The sequence below is a fragment of the Temnothorax longispinosus genome, chromosome 2, assembly GCF_030848805.1.
Source record: "Temnothorax longispinosus isolate EJ_2023e chromosome 2, Tlon_JGU_v1, whole genome shotgun sequence".
NCBI lineage: Eukaryota > Metazoa > Arthropoda > Insecta > Hymenoptera > Formicidae > Temnothorax > Temnothorax longispinosus.
In genome coordinates this window covers 8,775,744-8,794,170 of record NC_092359.1, presented here as the reverse complement: position 1 = coordinate 8,794,170, position 18,427 = coordinate 8,775,744, and the positions used below count along the sequence as shown (strand labels likewise).

General features: G+C 33.8%; 2 protein-coding genes across 3 annotated transcripts in view; both read left to right on the top strand.

Annotated features, from left to right (window-relative positions):
- Nucleotides 1-430: 430 nt before the first annotated feature.
- Start1 (Steroidogenic acute regulatory protein-like) lies at nucleotides 431-10,516 on the top strand. Of its 2 annotated transcripts, none has more exons than XM_071771000.1 (11): nucleotides 431-636; nucleotides 2,853-3,135; nucleotides 3,796-3,876; nucleotides 4,001-4,078; nucleotides 4,243-4,296; nucleotides 4,378-4,510; nucleotides 4,756-4,973; nucleotides 7,326-7,490; nucleotides 7,607-7,711; nucleotides 7,791-7,966; nucleotides 8,064-10,516. In XM_071771000.1, the coding sequence occupies exons 2-11, from the start codon at nucleotides 2,893-2,895 to the stop codon at nucleotides 8,263-8,265; spliced, it is 1,455 nt and encodes a 484-aa protein (XP_071627101.1). In that variant the 5' UTR covers nucleotides 431-636; nucleotides 2,853-2,892; the 3' UTR covers nucleotides 8,266-10,516. The 2 variants fall into 2 exon arrangements, with proteins under 2 accessions (XP_071627101.1, XP_071627102.1); XM_071771001.1 differs by lacking the exon at nucleotides 431-636 and adding an exon at nucleotides 664-962.
- Nucleotides 10,517-13,654: 3,138 nt separating this feature from the next.
- Nucleotides 13,655-18,427, top strand: part of Dgk (diacyl glycerol kinase 1) — a 90,443-nt gene continuing 85,670 nt past the window's right edge. Inside the window, exon 1 of the mRNA XM_071770999.1 lies at nucleotides 13,655-14,014. The gene's annotated coding sequence lies outside the window, so the exon portion shown is untranslated. The remainder of the gene's footprint in view (nucleotides 14,015-18,427) is intronic.

Here is an 18,427-nt window from a genome sequence, read left to right as displayed (position 1 = left end):
ATGCTCTTCTGATAACTTTGATAATCTTTCAAAGATCTCGAAAGATGCATGTGCCAAATCTACTTCTTCGTAAAATATAGTCTCCTAATAACTTTTACAATAATATTTATTATATATCTTTTTATAACAAAATACTTTTTAATATTCCAACATTTGTATGAAAATCCTGTACACACACACACACACACAGATTACACTTCTAGTTATTTTTCATTCATGACCCAGGGTCTGCTGTTCGCGGTTGCACCGTTTTGTACTTTCTGCACCTGACACGAACGAGACGGTGCGCGATCAGACGGTGGAGAGAAAAAGAAGAAAGATGAAAAGAGTGCAACGAGGGCAACAAGTTCAGCCACGAGGAGCAAACGCACAAGTGTATACGCGCGTGTCGCGTGAAGGTGGACACGTTTGACAGCACGGCGACTCCGGAATGCCCAACTTCAGGCGTGACTGAAAACGTCATTGTGCTCTCGTGTTTATATTCGGTGATAACGGCGATTCAACACTGGGCGCAACCGAATGGTCTCCTCTTTATCGCGCGGAGGCATGCGACGCGATGCACGTGTGTGACATCGTTTTGTCGACACGCAACCCGACTGTCTGGCCGTATCTATGAGATCTCCCGGCCGCGGAACGGTAAGGATGAATGAGAGGAAGAAAAAAATTGCGAGCGGAAACGATCGGAGCACGGCGCGACGGGTGCCTTTGTTCGCGACGCGAACGTCCCTCGGGTGACGGCAAGAACGCGCAAAGTTCGTTTCCGCGACGATTTTTCGAATCGTCCGTCCGCGTCACGGCGACCGAAATAAACATCCGCTGATTTTGAGGTTAGGACCGCGAATTAACCTCCGTGATCGGAGTCCGCGTCGAATGGAATATTCCTCCTAAATCTCCCCCTCGCAGGATTTCTGTGTCAAAACAAATTTAACAGAGTTATATTTACGCGATATATTACGATTGTTGTAAGTATAACGGTATTTCCTTTTTTTAGGAAACAATTTCTGCACGAGATTTATGTGGCTAATTCGCCTTTTTACCGTATAAATAAAAAAAAATCAGATAAGAGGGCGAATTTACCAGATTTTTTTATTCCCTTAAAGATTTTCGTCCGTTGATTGAGATGCAGAAAAATGCATGGTGATGGTGAATACTATCGCGACGCAATGAAGATAAACGTTTTCAAAAATAATCTGACGAGATTTAGACTAAATTAAGATTAATAAATTAATCTTAACGAAGATCTGCAGATCACACTTGAGATAAATCTGTAATTTGTGTCAGATTTCAGGATAGAATTCTATTTATAATTTTATACGTTGTGTATTTTGATGTATGCAATTCAAGATACATTTTAGATATACTTTTATATTCCTATTCTTCAAATATATCTTTGTTTTACACGACACGTAAGATTATAAATAAAATTGCATTCTAGGTTCTGAATTATAGATCATCCTCGATCTGATTCTTAAGCATTAAAGTTAATGTTCGAGAAGTGGAAATATAAAATTCACAATTAATATTCTTTATTTGTATCCTGCGTTTTAATATTAAGAAAAAAAATGATATGCACTTGATAATGATGTATTCGTTTTAATCTACGGCGATATGCTATCAGATATCTTTAATCTGCAAAATTGTTTATGGAAGCACATCGTATGTGTAACAATATATGTAGATATATTATAAGGCTAAAGATCAGACATCGCATTCCATTGGCTGCCATATCACTCATATCGTTATCATTCAGGCAGTATAATGTATAATAATTCACTAATTATCTCGTCGTATACGTAGTTAAACGTTTACAAAACGATTATGTTATTTTAATAAATTGTATCATCTGAAAATCAATCATTGCGATAAGGATTTCATGGTGATATATATATATATACGTTAATACAAAGATTTAGAAAAAGTTTATATCTAGACTAAACAATGGAACAATGGATAAATATATCTGCAGGATGCCGGGAGGATTCATTCAACATTCTTTCATGATTGGAATCACAGATTTGCTTAGAAACGAGATAAAATTGGGAAGTCCTTACAAAAAGAAAGTTCTTTAGACAAAATATTATGTTCAAAGAACAAAATCGTTAATTGCTACATTTATGTTATTTCCGCACGTGTGTAGAAATTGCAATAAAACTTATAGTTTTGTAACTACGTAAGTTCTTATCATATTTTCACAGATATTCTTATGCAAGTTGTTGATTTAGAAATTGCATTGATTAATAGTTGCAATGACAACAAGAAACACTTTTGTTTTCGTTTCCTAAGAATATTATCGCAATGATCTCTGATATATTTGTCATAAGAAAAGCTATTGCTTTTAATATTAAAATAACTGATTTGGCAATATTATTTTAGATATTATATAATTGTATAGTAATATTTTCTACAAGAAAATATTTTCCCAGACAGCACGCACGTATAAAAAGACGCCATAAAGATATCTTTAAGATGTCTTTTAGACACGTATGTCTAAAGGATATCTTAAAAATGTCTTCACAATCTATTTAGTATTTATATATATGTGTAATAATGCGTTTATATGTGTATTTCACGCTAGATTGATACACATATATTATTTCATTATTTGATAATCTATTCTTAGCATCATTCTTCCAATATTTATTTTAGAAACATAAATAATTATATTAGATATATTCATCTTAACTACATCTCTACTGCACTTTCTGCGTTTGAAATGAAATAAATTTTGGAAAAAGAAACAGAAAAGATATAAAACATAGAGTTTGTAGAAAACTGAAGCAAATAGTGCTATTATTGCTACTGTTTCTACTAGATTAATTTGCATATTTGCTATATATGTCATTTTCTTGCAGGTCGACGTTACGACGACGACATCAAAAGTGTATCGGAAGGATGGCAGAAGATGAGAGACAAATTAGAATGGCCGCTGAAGCTATACTAAGTGGCTCGATCAACTCTCAAAGAAGTTCGGTTACACAGCATAGTATGACGCGAACACCGGATATCGTTCTCACCGAGGACCTGATCTTAGGAGCGAGACACAACGGCAGAATGTCGAGCGTTAGACGTTTCTACTGCCTTTTCGTCACTTTCGATCTTCTTCTTACATTCCTCATGTGGCTCATTTGTACAATGGTATGCTAGAACCCGAGACATTATCTAAATGTCAAATCAATGTAGATCGAAAACTTGTCGAAAATATGATTTTTTATTTTGATAATGGCTCGCTTGGTTTTATTCATTGACCGTAATGGCGCGTGTATTTATGAGCAAAGCATTATCTTTTGCTGTATATTTTCATTTTTTATTTATTATGTATTATTTATTGATGATAAAAATACACTACATTTATAATGTATCTTTATAAAAAAACTAAAAAAATTAAATTACTAATTGTAAGATGGACAGTTGATCCATCTTATATATATATGTTATGGTCAAACCCCCAAACGCGGACATTTCTAGCATTGACTAGTCAATTCTGCGGAATGACTGGTCAATCCTGAAGAATAAGATCCAAGCGTCTTGATTAAAGCAGTTAGGTATCAGGCTGGGAGTTATTATGCGGGGGAAGGGGCTCCCCGCCTGCGGGATAAGTAATTTGAGTAATTTGTTGATATGTGTGTACTGTTTATACACACATTTCAACAAATTACTACAAAACTTTGACCAAGACGCTTGGCCGTTCGGCAGAATTGGTTAGTCAATCCTAGGATTGACCGTGTTTTGGGCTTTAACCATAACATATATATATTTTTATAATTAAAATTTATGGTTACTTTGTTATATTTACAGATTGCAGGCGAAAGTTTACATACAGCTTTCATAGATCAGGTGATACACTATCATATAAAGACGTCTTTGTTTGATATTGTGGTAAGTATATTCTGTCGTTCCTTATTAATGAGTTTAATGACAGAATGACGACAGTGACATTCAGTTCGTCATAATTTTTCATTATTCATTGGGAGCAGAGATTTTACGGATTTCATCTTCTCAGATGGCAGCGATTTGCAGGTTCACGGTCTTGTTGCTCTTTTATGCGCTGCTGTATCTCAATCACTGGATTATTGTAGCTGTGAGTATATTTGTCAATTGAAGCTTTTCGTGAAAAAGGAAATTTACTTATAACGAATGTATAAACAATAAAACAAATAACAGAGTAAAATCTTTTTTTAATTACATAAATATATATATATATATGTAATTTAAAAAATGATTTTAAATTAATGTATTTTACAGATATCAACTGCCACAACATGTGCCTTTTTAATTGCCAAAGTTTTTCTTTTTGATGTAAGTGTTTTTGAAATACTTATGTACTATCTTTATTATTAATTTTTTTTATTTAGCTTATTTAATGTATCGTATTTTCAGTGGACATCAGCTAACCAACCAGTATTCCAAGTTCTGCTAATCTTGACATCTTTTGTATTATCATGGGCAGAGGCTTGGTTCTTTGATTTTCGCGTGATACCTCAGGAAACTCAAGCAAGAAATTGGATTCGAAGTAAGTGGTCTCTCTCTCAACAGTCTAATTTTTTCTTATTTTTAAACTATTAGTCAATAAATGATACGGTATAAAAACTAACAATATAGACCTGAACATTTATGTACGAGCTAATATTTCACAAGAACATTAATAGTATGCACTGGCACACAAAATAGAGAGTAAATTTGATATTTAATCTCAATATCTTTGCATATTAATTTAAAAATTATAAAGAAATATCGACGAATTTACGAAATCTACAGGTTTTCCGGATACAGAAAGAGCTCCGTTATTACGAAGCATTGTTACTGAATCACGGCAGCATATGGCAAATATCGATCACATGAATACATTTTTCACACCTGTGGAGTCTCCGAATCATTCTGATGATGAGGACATCCCCAGGAAGCAAGGAGACTCGAGGAAGCTCTCAAGATCCAGTGATTTATTTAGGTTCCTAGCAATACTTACACCCGAGAAGGTTAGTAAAATTGTTTTTTTTTTCTTGTTTTAATCGATCATTAATTCGTAAGAAACATTAAAGGAAAAAAAGAATATGTGTCTCTTTCTACTTCAACTTTAGTTATGGTTTAACATTTATTGTAATTAAACGCGATATTTATCAGCAAGTATTTTAATAATTCAATGATTCAATGATTCAATTTTATATTATCAGCAAGTATTTAATAATTCAATGATTCTTAGAAATTTTAATAATATATATACATATACAAAGTCATATATACACATAGTATATGGTAGATGATGTAGTCAATGTCGAGTTCTCTATGTCTACGACAGTAATCCTTGAAGAATATCTTTTTAAGCAATAAGCGATAACTGAAATTGGTGGGGGACATAAGTGGCAGGGAGTACTATGGGAGTAGCAAAGTGCAAAGACATGTTCAAGAAACATGCTATCTTTAGTTGGTTACAAAACTTATTCGCGTAAAGCTAGATATGCGGCTTGTGTTTAACTATTTTTTTGTGTACTGTGTCACATTAAGTTTTAATTTATAAATATATTTTATTTGATTAATTGTGTGGTTTACATTATGTTTTTAATTGTTAATTTTATTCGTATGATTATACGTCCCTTTTTTTTGGGTGATGCCTTGAAATATTTACCTAAGCCTGTAGAGACCAATTTGGGCTTAAAAGAAAAATTGATAGAATTCTTAGCAAACAATAAAATACTTCTAGTAAGTTATTTCATCTATTCATTATTATCATTGTAAAATCAGGAGTTGATTTATCTTCTGCGTAAGTTCGAGAGTAACAATTGTAAAGCATAATTATAAAGAACAATTTATTTAAGCATAGAGTTAACTTATTAAGATATTTATTAAGATATATTTATGCGTTATGAACATAAATAAGCTATTCTATTTTAATTATATATGCATTTGTTAAAATATTGAACGTAAAAAAAATTAAATATTGGACATAAAATTTGCATAAATAATAATAGAACTAAGTAGAGAGATATTAACGATTTTACAACGAGAGATTTTACAACTTTACGATTTTATTACACATTATTTTATAATAAATAATGTACATATTATACAGGGTATAAAATAAAGGTGTTACAGACTATTATTTCTAAAACTAAAAATATGAAATTTTTGTTTTCTGTCAATAGTTTAGTATCAAAAGTAACATCATATGATGTTTACTTTTTTCTAAGTGCCGTTACGCTCACAAAAATTACATGTTTTGCTTAGTTCTAGAAATAATAGTCTGTAACATTTTTAGTTTTACAGAATGTATATAGGATGTATATATTGTTTATTAACTTTATAGATTTAGATAAGTGTTAAATGCAATTTATAACTTATCTGCATACTATGATCAAATTGTAAGTCGTGAATAGTTTTTGCTTTTTAATGTTTTTAAAAGTAAAAAAGTAAGAAATATAATATCATGTTATCAGTATTCTTTAATAGAATGTTATAAAGTAGAAAAGCATTATGTAATTCTATAAGATCACAATAATGAATTGAAAGAAAGAAAAAAAGAGAAATGATTCAGTGGTGCAAAGGTCGTAGTATTATACTATATTATACGGATACCTGCACTTGCTGGCTTATCCTAGTATATATGTCCTTGTACATATATTTTTTTTTCAAATAACGAATCAATTGTTACTTTATTTTGTAATTAACATATTTAAATATCGATAATATTGTTTATCGGCTATATTTAAAAAAAGTGATGTGTGTGTGTTAAGAAGGAAAAAATATTAAAATTAATTAACAAGTTAATGCGTTAACGAATTAAAAAATAATAATTCTTACATATTTTAATGAAATTAGGTTTTTATCGAGTTTATCACAAACGCGAATTTGAATATTTGGATATTTACTTCAACTAATAAACAATTTTTTATTTGATTGAGGACAGTAAATATTATTTGTGTGTCCCTGAGATGTGTACTCATTATCAACTAGTGTCTCGTACATTCGTACTGCACTCATTTCAAACTATCGAGTGCACGCGCACTATGTTGTAAGCAAAGAAATATATTCATGAGTTATATTTTTGCGAATGCAATAAATCAGCCGTATTATTTATCGTTAACGCAATAATAGGTCGGTAGATCAAGTGTTCATTTTTATTCAACATTTATAATTACAATGCTAATGCGTTATTACAATGCTTATTTCTAAATATAGCTTAAATAAAACAATATACATATATCTATAATATTTCCAAAAAATACATAGAAATATTTATTAAATCTTTAAATATTAAACCAAAAATGATAGAGTGTTGCGCCAATTTAAATATTAATTAAACATTAGAATCTTTTTATGTGGTTTTCTTTTAGGTCGATGAATATAAAACGAGGGCATCTAAAATGTTACAAGATTGTCACGACTTGTTAACATCGACAGAATGGAAAGACATAATTATAACAAACGACGACGATGAAATGTCCTGCATGCAGTTTCCACCAGAATGGAAAATAGACGGAAAGGTTTTGAAGATCACGGTGAGCTGCATATAGCGTAAATTTAAGATATATAAATTAAAGAGATGCAGAATTTTTCGGTAATGAAGAAATGTTCTTATTTTTAAACAATTAAAACGATTTAATCATCATTTAAGGGTATCGTCGACGCACCTGCTAGCTTAGTGATAAATTTATTGTTTGATAATATTGAGGAACAAACTTCGTGGAATAAGCTCGTGACAGAATCAATGAAATTACAGGTCAGTAAAACTTAGTTTTTACACTTTTTTTCCTACTGCAATACTTTGTTATATCGATAATAAAATTTATTTTTAACAGACTATTGACGAAAACACGGATATTGTTTACCAAGCAACAAGCCCTTTTGGCGGCGGGCTCATTACGGCGCGAGATTTCGTTATTTTAAGGCATCGTAAGAAATGCGACAATTATTATATCACTGCTGGTGTATCGGTTCATACCGCGTCAGTTAAAATTCGCCCAAACATGACAAGGTGAGAAACGAATTATACTTTACAAGAAATACGTATAAGAAAATAAAGAGAACGAGAGGAGAAGCTATTAATTATTATTTTTAATATTTTCTTTAAGGGGTGAAAATGGTATAAGCTGTTTCGCAACAGAGGAGTTACCTGACGAAGTTAACAAATGTCGTTTCACCTGGATCCTGAATACTGATTTCAAAGGTTGGATACCAAAAACTGTTGTGGATAGATCTTTGTCAACTGGTCTAATAGATTTCATGACATATTTAAGGGAACATTTGAATAATATGCAAAAACAGTCAATCTAGTACAGTGTTGCTTATAAAGCTGACAAACTGTATCATTTACTTTCCTTTTCTTTACTATGTTAGGTCTATGTATTTTTTTTTTTATTCAATATGTCTTGACATACACACACATATATATATATATATATATATATATATATATATATATATATAAAGAAAAAGGAATATTAAAATTCATAATTATGAACTTCATGGAATATGTTCTAAAATGGCTCGAATGTGCATTTTTTTAAATATATTTTGTTCGCGTATCATTTAATTCCCAAGTGAGCTACATTTAAGAAAGAATCAGATTTTATTTATTAGCAATTAAAGTCAGATGTATGAAATAGTTAAAATTGTAAAATTTATATAAACTTAAGTATGTTCCAATTATATTTGTAAGTGAATTACTCTCGCCAATCTTTTTAATGTAAAAATTTTTATCGATATCGGCACATGAATATTATCTATACACTATGTAGTTTTATTTTTAAAATTGTATACTATTTTTTTCACATGATTTACTTTTAATCGCAATAGCCGAACAAGAAAGGAACATACTATTCTATTCTAATCATTCTTTTTTTATAAACCATGTCGCATAGTAGTAGTTAAGAACTATGTATTATGTGCTTTTTGTAAGTGCCTATGAAGTTCGGTTAAGTGCATCTTTCGACGTACAATGTATATAATATATTGCAAATGTCAATGTGGCATACGTATGTATTTAATATACGTAATAGCGTCTAGCATGTGTCTACCACATCACGCAAAAATAAAGTCGTGATATTTAAGAAGAAAAATAGAAATATATGAATAATTTATTCCTTTTTTTAACGTGTTTGTTTCGATATTATTTACGGTTCATTAAAGAATTTTTCGTCGCTTCCTTCAATTGCATGAATCATAAAGCCTAATATACTGATAATATGTATATATAATATGCATTTAAATGAAACGTGCAGTCATTAAATGGATATCCCTGAGATTGACAGGATGTTATTATTCGTACAATGCGTTCGTACAATTAATGAGAAAGAAGAAACGCACACTACTTTCATACGTTTAATCGAGCACACTTTATTTTCTTGGAAATTATAGAAAATGTGTATACAATTCTGCATTTATTCCCAATAAATTTTTTCGTTTAATTAGCTTTAGGTCAGCAATATGAATGATAATATAATAATAGAATGTCCGCGAGATCCGACAAGAGTTTAATTGGATGATACAATATGTTTGTACAGAGATAAAACACAGTGATGATTTATGAGCATGCCTTCCAAGTTCGAGGAATCTTTTGCTCTGTTTATGTCATCTCTGTTTATGTGATCGATATTATGTAATTTTGTTATCTAATGTATGACAACAAGCGCGGAATGTTATGGTATAAAATGATAAATGAATATATTAGGAAGAATAATGATAGAATAATATATTAGAAAGAAAAATAGTGCAATGATAGCACACTGATCTTTATTGATACTTTTCAAAAAATAAGCTGTCTTCCTAGCTGAGGAAACAAGCGAAAAATAATTGGCCTATTTTGCTATAATTTAAGAATTTAAGAGTGTTATATAATTTTATGATTTTTTAGAAATTTGTTAAATTTGAGAGAAAGGAAGACAGAGTGCGAAGGAGAGAAATATCTTAAACTACCATTAGTCAAAAGTTTAATTATATTTACTGAGTATATGTGTATATATAAATAAGTATATTAATAGTTAAACAGTCTTTTAAAGAAATCGAAAATACTATGATAATATTACTTTTAAACTATTCAGTGTATAACGTATCTCGATTTTATACACAACGTGTCCATTTAATCAAATATCAAAAATATTTCCTCGTTTTTAGATATTTCATGCGTTGTGATCTACATTGTTAAAAAGACTGCATGAAATTGACATTACATGACTGTATTATAACATAGCGACAGAGTATACGTACGCTTGGATGTCCTATAAAAAAAAAAGAAATATATAAATACTATTTTATTTATATATGTTCGTAATACTGTACGTATATAAAATAGCAATTTGTATTAAGATTTTGTATGTGTCGTTTATCGTTCATCTACGTCACTTGTGCAATGTATATTCCTGCATTTTTCCTGTGGAGATGCGCGGTACTACGTTAGATAGGTCAACGATATGTCTCGGCAGGATAGACTAAGCATAGAATAATCGAAGATAATTTTATAAGTCCGACTCTCGGATTCGGATGTAAAGATTTCAGTCTTAGGCCAATAAATGCAAAAAAAAAGGAAGATCGTGTCATGTTGTTTTCTTCGCGTCAAACCTTCTGTCTTGGATAAGCATAACGAAATAACAGCGTTATTTTAATCGTTAGTTTGCCTTTATGTAATCGTGTAAAGTACAGCTGTTCTTGCGGCGCATAAATTATTGAACACCTACCGTTACTTGGTAATTGTTAAACGCCCAAATATGCCGCGCCACGAGTATACGAGAATGGAGACAGGAAGATTAATGACAAAACGGATAGAAGCGGTAATTGCGGTAAATCCATGTACTCTAGTACGCATTAATTAACATGATTATATGGCGACCGTACCGATATTGCCTCACAATAATATTACACGACATAATTAAGCTCGTCACGTCGTATTCTGCATATCAAAATATCAAAAGAATTTAATTTTATTGAATGCATAAATACATTGTATTACATTACGTGTAAAATAACGATTAATATACTCGCATCTAATTTGGGGGAGTAATTATAGAAATTTTCACACGAAAGTCTCGAATAATTAAAGAGATATTATTTTGAGAAAACTGTGAAAGAAGCTTTCGAAACAAATAGCATTATCTTATAAAATTAAAAAAATATTTTAATTTAAAAAATGTAAATAATTAAAGATTAATAAAATGTAGGTAAAGCAATCTTCAAGGGTTACAGGTACCTCGGGCGTAACAAAATATGCCTAATCTAAATTTGTTTAATATTAAACAGCGTAAATCCCAAATTTGTCATTTCCGTTTAAATATACACCCGTTTCATGGTTAATACCTTGGTTTATTAGTACGTAGCCGCTTTGAATTTCTCGATGCCAGAGAGCTAATTTTCTCGTAATTCAAAGCCCGATACGGCTCGTTTCATTAGTGCTCATACGGGAGAGAAATGCAAATTCAGCTACATCCGTTTGCTTGACACAGCGTTAAAGTTTGGATGTGTCGTGTAATTTCCACGTCGAATCCTTAATTCATAACGTTAATGAATTTATTATCCTTGCTCACTTTATTGCATCACAAAGTTATAATGGCTTTTATCTCAGTTTTTGTGATTAATTTCTTATGCATCCTAACAAGAGAATAATATTATAAGAAGTTCGCGTGGCACGTAAGATCATTATTTATCTTAACGTGCTTTCCTTTTGCTCCTCGAAATTAAATTAATTAAACAGCGTAATGAATACAGAATGCGCGAATTGTTGGATAAATTTCAGATACAAACAAGTAAAATTAATATGATTCTTTTCGAAAAAGACCTATATAAAATGTATTTCTCAATGTTTCAGTGCGAAATATTCGAAACACGGATGATATGAATTGCCCTGTTAATTTTACAATGACGCAGCCTGAAAAATTGCATAAAAATTTCCCTCCGTGTATTGGAAAAATTTGACAAAGTCGCGCGGGATTGATTAATTTGAAAATTAGCGTATACAGACGTACGCTGATCCATTGTGATCGAATGACATTGGGGTAGATGGTAATTCACGGATAATTACTATTCCAGCTACAGGGATCACAACATGTATGTCAATTATTGCGACACGCGCGTGGACAAGGCATTCATCGTGGATGGTACGTAGGATGCAATCTGTAAGGGTAAATTGTTGAACTCCGAACAATATTCGCGATTCGTAGTTTGTTTGGCGCGTAATCCACGCGAATTGAGTAGCTTGTATGCATGTTATAAAAAAATCATCTCCGTTGGTGACGTAATTTAACAATTCATAGTAAAAGGGATTCTCTAGGAGCGCTAACAATAAAAATTTCAGAAAATCGGATTTTTCTATATAATATTCATCGACCCGAGAGAATAACGGAAACTCATAAATGGCAATTGCTTTCGCAATGTTAGTAATCCTATGTGGCACGTAATGTGATTTTTATAATGGAACATGGTATTAAAAATACTTGTAGCTTTTTGTTTTACATTAAATCTTCATTATATTTCTTTTCATAATTTTATATTAATTGCTCGACGCTTATTGATTTATCTCTATTCATTTGAAAGCTGATACCTTATAAAAAAAAAAGATGTCGGTGTATTTTTAATGAAACTTATCATAAAGGTAATATTGATTTTTCGATTGTACAGTTAGCAACTTAACAATGAAGGAAATAACTTTTTAAAATATCTCCCCGTAAAGACGTATTTATTTCATATCGCACGACATTTCCTGCTGCAGAGCGAAATAAACAACTCCATCGCGATGGAAAACTTAAGAGGAGTCCGCTGACACAAAGGCTAACGTGGCGTGCAAAGAGAGAAGGAACTCTTCAATTAGTAAAATGAAAGCTCAAAGGAAAAGGAAAGTGGAGCAAAATACGGAATGAAAGGCCGGAGACGTTTCAGATGTTGATTAGACGGCAGCGAAACAGCGCGTGATAAAATCAAAATTCATACGTATCTGTTATTGTATATCATTATCATACATTGCATTAACTAAAGCGATGAAAAGAACAGTCTTTAATTCGAGCTTGCATTTTTATCTACGGGAAGAGGGGGGGGGCTTTTCCCGCGCGTGTGGTTTTGCCACAGCAAAATACTATTACAGCAAACCCGCTCCAGATGCAGCTGAATCTGCAACTGCACCTGGTCACATATAAGCACTTACAAAACGAGCCGTATCGAGCTTTGAATTACGAGAGAATCAGTGTTCGCTCGATATTGAGAAACGCAATGCAGCTGTGCATTAATGAGCCAAGGTGGGTATTGCCTTTAACTATATAAAGCAGGTACCTTGACAGAAATAATTCCCAATTATATAGCGTTTAATGTTCAACTGTTTAGATTTTATTTTTTCTAGTTATAAATAATGTGTATGCTGGCCTTTTCGTCGGATATTGTAAATATTTACATACTTTTATCTCGGACATTTAAATGTTTCAATTGGAATTTTTTGGAAAGAGTCTTATAGTATATTTAGATACTTCGATTAGAAATTTAAATGATATTCAGTGCCCGTATAGCTCCTGAGAATCACTTCTCTGTCGCGGCGATCAGGACGAATAAGGGGACGATGGGGCGATGCAACGCGGGGGGATTTTTGCGCGGGCGGACGGCTGCAGGGGCAGCATCCGTGCGGAGCAGGTGGCGCTGACGCAGGGGCCGGAGATCACGGCGGGCGAGCCGAGCCAGTCGGTTCCGCGCTTCACGCGTGTGCGCATCTCGCGCCGCGTTTTTGACGTGCCGTCGCGTCCAGCGGGCCCGAACAGCTCCGAGAGAAAGGGAAGAGCGAGCGGAGACGGACACGGATAGATAACTATAGATAAGACAGAGAAAGAACGAAAGACGTTTTCGGCGTTGTACTTACGCGTGGCGTACCGACGGTAATTGAATCGGCGCGCGCCAATTTATTCCGCGCTTTCTCGCTTTTGTTCTTCACGGTTTTTCCACCGGAGCGACTTCGACGGGGCGCCCGCGCCGGCCGAGGACGATGAGGACGACGAGGACGTGAGAGAGCGGCGCGCAACCTGGAGCGTCCGTTACGCGGCGCGATGGCGCGGAAATGGTAAATACACCACCGTTCTTTCTCTCCCTTCGAGGAGGCGCGATCCCGCGTTCCTTTTCTCTTTTCTTTATATCTTTCTCTCTTTTCCGCGCGTGCTTGGATCATTTTACTGCTCGTCGTTCCCCCCCCCCTCCGCCTCCCCGCCCCGCGACACGCGTCCGTTCGTTGTGCCGCCGCGCCGCCGGTTTTCGGCCGCCCTCGAGAGCTCTTCGATCGCCGCTCGCGGAAGTATTCGATTTATACTTGCGCTCCGATCGGATCGGTTTACGTTTTATTGTGATATGCAAAGGATGTGTGATAGCGTGTACCTCGGGTATAGGCACATCATTATCCTTGGATCAACTGTGTCGAACGAGCGTAAACTATCAAACGTGTGGCTCAATGTTATGACAGTTCGGAAGGGATTAAGAAAGGGCGTGATGTAAGAGTGTTTACCGTTCTCACGGAAAGCGATAACCTTGTCTTAAAGTGGAAAGGGCAACGATTGAAAATAATTCTGTTTGTACAGAAATCGAAAATGAAATTACACATAAAATATAATTATTTAGATATATTTTGTTTACGTACGGTTATATGAATAATTCCAAATTTAATTAAATTCATGCAGAAAAGAGTCTTCGTTTAAATCGCACAAAGATTCTAATTAAGATTCACGTTAGAAGTTACCAAAATTTAGCCAGTAAATCACTGACAGATAAATAGATGTTATTCAACGGTATTTTGATTAATGTATACTTCGTGTTAATTTCGCATTTATTTCTACTAATACCCTTGTACACCGATATTTTGCCGATGAATTATTTCCGGAGTAATGTGCGTGTGCCGAACAATTCGCGTATCAACTTTGTTAAGCCTTGTCCATCAAAGTATTTTTTTTTCCCTCAACGAGGCAGGATTACAGGCAGGATAACTATAATCTAGGGAGAAATAGAGTTGCTAATTAAAAGAATTGTCGCGAAATCGAGGGTGGTTAATTCGTCGGTATATCTAGTGGTAGGGCAATCGGTTGCTAATACAAACATGCTGCGGTAATTAAGTATAAAGTTTCTTCCAGAGTGCTGCAGGAAGCCGTTTATCTATCTTTCCACGTGCCTTTTATATAATAAGACTTTTATACGAAAATTCTTTACTTGAAATTAATCGAGTGATATATGATTTCCGTTATGTAATATTTTTGAACAAGAATGCACTCCAAATTAACTGAGAATCTCTTATAAATGTCTATCATGTGGTACTAGAACAATCTATATACCTATAAATTTATATAAAAGAAAAATCCTTCTTTTCATCGAAAGATTATATATTAAGTGAGAGAAATAGAGTGACAATGATATTGTTATAGATTCACACTTGAAATTAGCTTTACCTTTCAGTCGGTACAAAACACAGCTTTCGCGAATATGTGTGTGTATGTGTGTGAGTAAAATCGATATAAAATCTTCCAAAAAGAAGCCAGGTAACGTGGCGAAATTATTTTCGCTTGGCTCTCGACAGCGACTCGGCGCCTTGTCACGTTATATCCGTTCACATCATTCGGTTCCAATCTGAGCAATTAATATCCGACCGTGCGTTTTTAATTGAATATTCTTCTTCTGTTGGATGTTAATTGGTGAGCGTTCGAAATTTCGGCCCGCGGTTACACGAAACGGAGCCAATTCCATGCCCTTTGTCAGAGACTCCTTTTAACCTTTGACCTTCACACACAGCGGTGTGTTATGTAGTATAGTAATATATATATATATATAATATATACCTATATATATATATATATATATATATATATATATTCGCACGCGACTTGCGGCGCGATGCCCTCGTTCTGCGACTCGAAAGGCAGGATCCCGCGGTTTCGAATGCATTAACATTGGAGCGAGCTTGAAAAAGCGATACAGCCCGCTTTTGCAGCCGCGTTTCCACAGCTTGATAACTTAGTTTAAAACTACTTCGTATAACTTACAAAAGGGTCCAGGTCTCGCTACTCCATTGTATGCAACTCACCCTGTCGGCATCGCGATTTTCCACAAACGCGGTTGAACGGGTCGAGAATGCAATGAACATAGAATCAAAGATCAATGGGCGCGCGTGTTAAATTTTTACCACGGTCGATCTGGCTCTTAATATAATTAGTAAAAAATATGTCCAGCCTAATATGAATTCATTTATGTATTCGATCCTGAATTATAATCATTAGAAATCTCAGTTATTTAGTTATTATGTTACATAAATTTACATGGATTTACTTTTAAGTTTAATTATTCTAATCTATACAGCTAAAAACTATAATAATTTAAGCATTTACATAATTTAATTTTTATCATTATCCCTCAACGTTAAGCGAGACGTACCGAAACTTTGCATATTTCACTCGGACATCTTAACGCAGTTTTAACGTCGACAGAGACACGACAGATGTTACTCTAATAAAATTTCTACCGCGCGTACGGGCGAGTGAATAAGTCTTCCAATTACATCTAGCAGTCGCGGAAATACAAGAGCTGAATGGTTAATGAGAAAGCGACCCGAATTCGTCGCATTTGTTTAAACTTGAGAAGTATATATTAAACATGCGATTTACGCTTACGTTGCACAAACAGATTTTAGCCGGAAAATTCTCAAGCGTATTTACCGGGCGCGCGTCGTGTGTGTTTCGAATCTTCCTTCGCGTCTAAACATAAACCATGACGCCGAGATTCTTCGCGAGCTTCTGCAATCGGACGTACGGGGAGTAAGGCTTTTGAAGAGTGATAGTCCGCGTGCGTCTGTCAAGCGTATGGTAATAGTTCGCGTGCAGTGCCCTTGGGGTTCTTCCCGCGACCGTCTTTCCGACGAACGGACTATTAATTTAAAGTTGGCTTTAATTCAAAACTAATCTGCCCGGGTCTCGCGAGTGAATACTTGTATATCCGAAATCTTCGTCCCCTCGTGGGAAATACCGCTTACCGTATAGGATGCGAGGGACACCGCGATTCGTGAGACGCTGACGAATGAGAAACGCGAATTTTTATGAGCAGTAAAGCGTGACTGTGTGTCGGTGAAGATATCACCGGTATTTCAAGTCGGGTCGCTATCGCTCCGAATTTAATCGCGCGCGGCGATAACCCCTCGCAATATCAAAAGTAATAGCAGCGATATCACTAAGCGTAATTTTATCTATTTATTTTACTGGCCTGTTTTTTAATTTCTTTATAAATATAAATATACCGTAGGGATATTATTACGTGCAGTATGCTATATTATTGCAAATATATGTATATGGCACAAGTTATTAATTAAATAATTGAATTTAACACACAATTAAATATCGTTACGTAATTTTTTTCCTTCGCCTTCGGTTCTTTTAACTCTTGATTTATCTGTAGGATTACCCGAGCAAGAGTTTTTTTTTTACAAAAAATTTATTTAATACACCTTCTTGTAACGATCAAAGCCGCAAGTATATATACAGGGGACTCGCTTTTCTTCTTCGCTCATTTCATAAATGTTGTATTTCTGCTTTTTATACATATGTTATACAGTCACGTGTGCATTCCAAGTACAAGTGACAGCTGCTGTTATCATGAATGAAAAACTCCATTCTTGTTGGATCTTTTTTTATGCAGGCGTTTACAAAGGTTTGCGTTTCAACAGGTTGTCGATTCAACTGTCTATTATTTCGGTTTCAAATCATCAAAGGAGACAGCACGAATCTCTCTTGCGCAAGTACTATTTCGTTATTTCGGGAATCTGACTCCATTTTGAGTCAGCCTTGGCGTTTACAAACACCCACGAAACACAAGCCTGGCAGAAAGTACTTCCATTTTTATTCCGGCTGTCGAAAAAAAAGCCGAAAAAGTTTACTTTTATAGGTAGTTTATTGGTGGGTTGGTCTTTATTTTTTTTTGTTCCACAACTTCCGATTTTTTTTATTTTTCTTAAATTTCAGCAAATTCTGCATTTTATTTTCAATGACTGTTATAACGCCCATACAGATATTGCGAAGAACATTGCAACATTATAGAAACATTGTAGAGATATAGATTAGCAAAAGGTATTGTCAGCGAGATATTAGCAACATGTCATAATAAATTAATTATTCCGAAAACATTGCACAATCATAATTCTACAATTTTACTGTAATAAAATATGGTAATTCTAATAATAATTTTTTATTATATTTGTGATAAATGAAAGTAGTTTAAGATAACAAATAATAGTCCATTAATTAATAGTCCGTTCTTATATTCAAGATCGTTTTAATAATATTTCGTTGCAATCTTTCTAAAGGTGAAAATTTTAATGTTGCTACAGGTAATAGTGATAATCTATATAAACTATAGGTAATAGTGCAATATTTTGCAATGAATTTGAACATTGCAATCTTTCAATGAAATTACTCTGCAATATGTATGTCTATTACATCTCTCTGTGCCATAT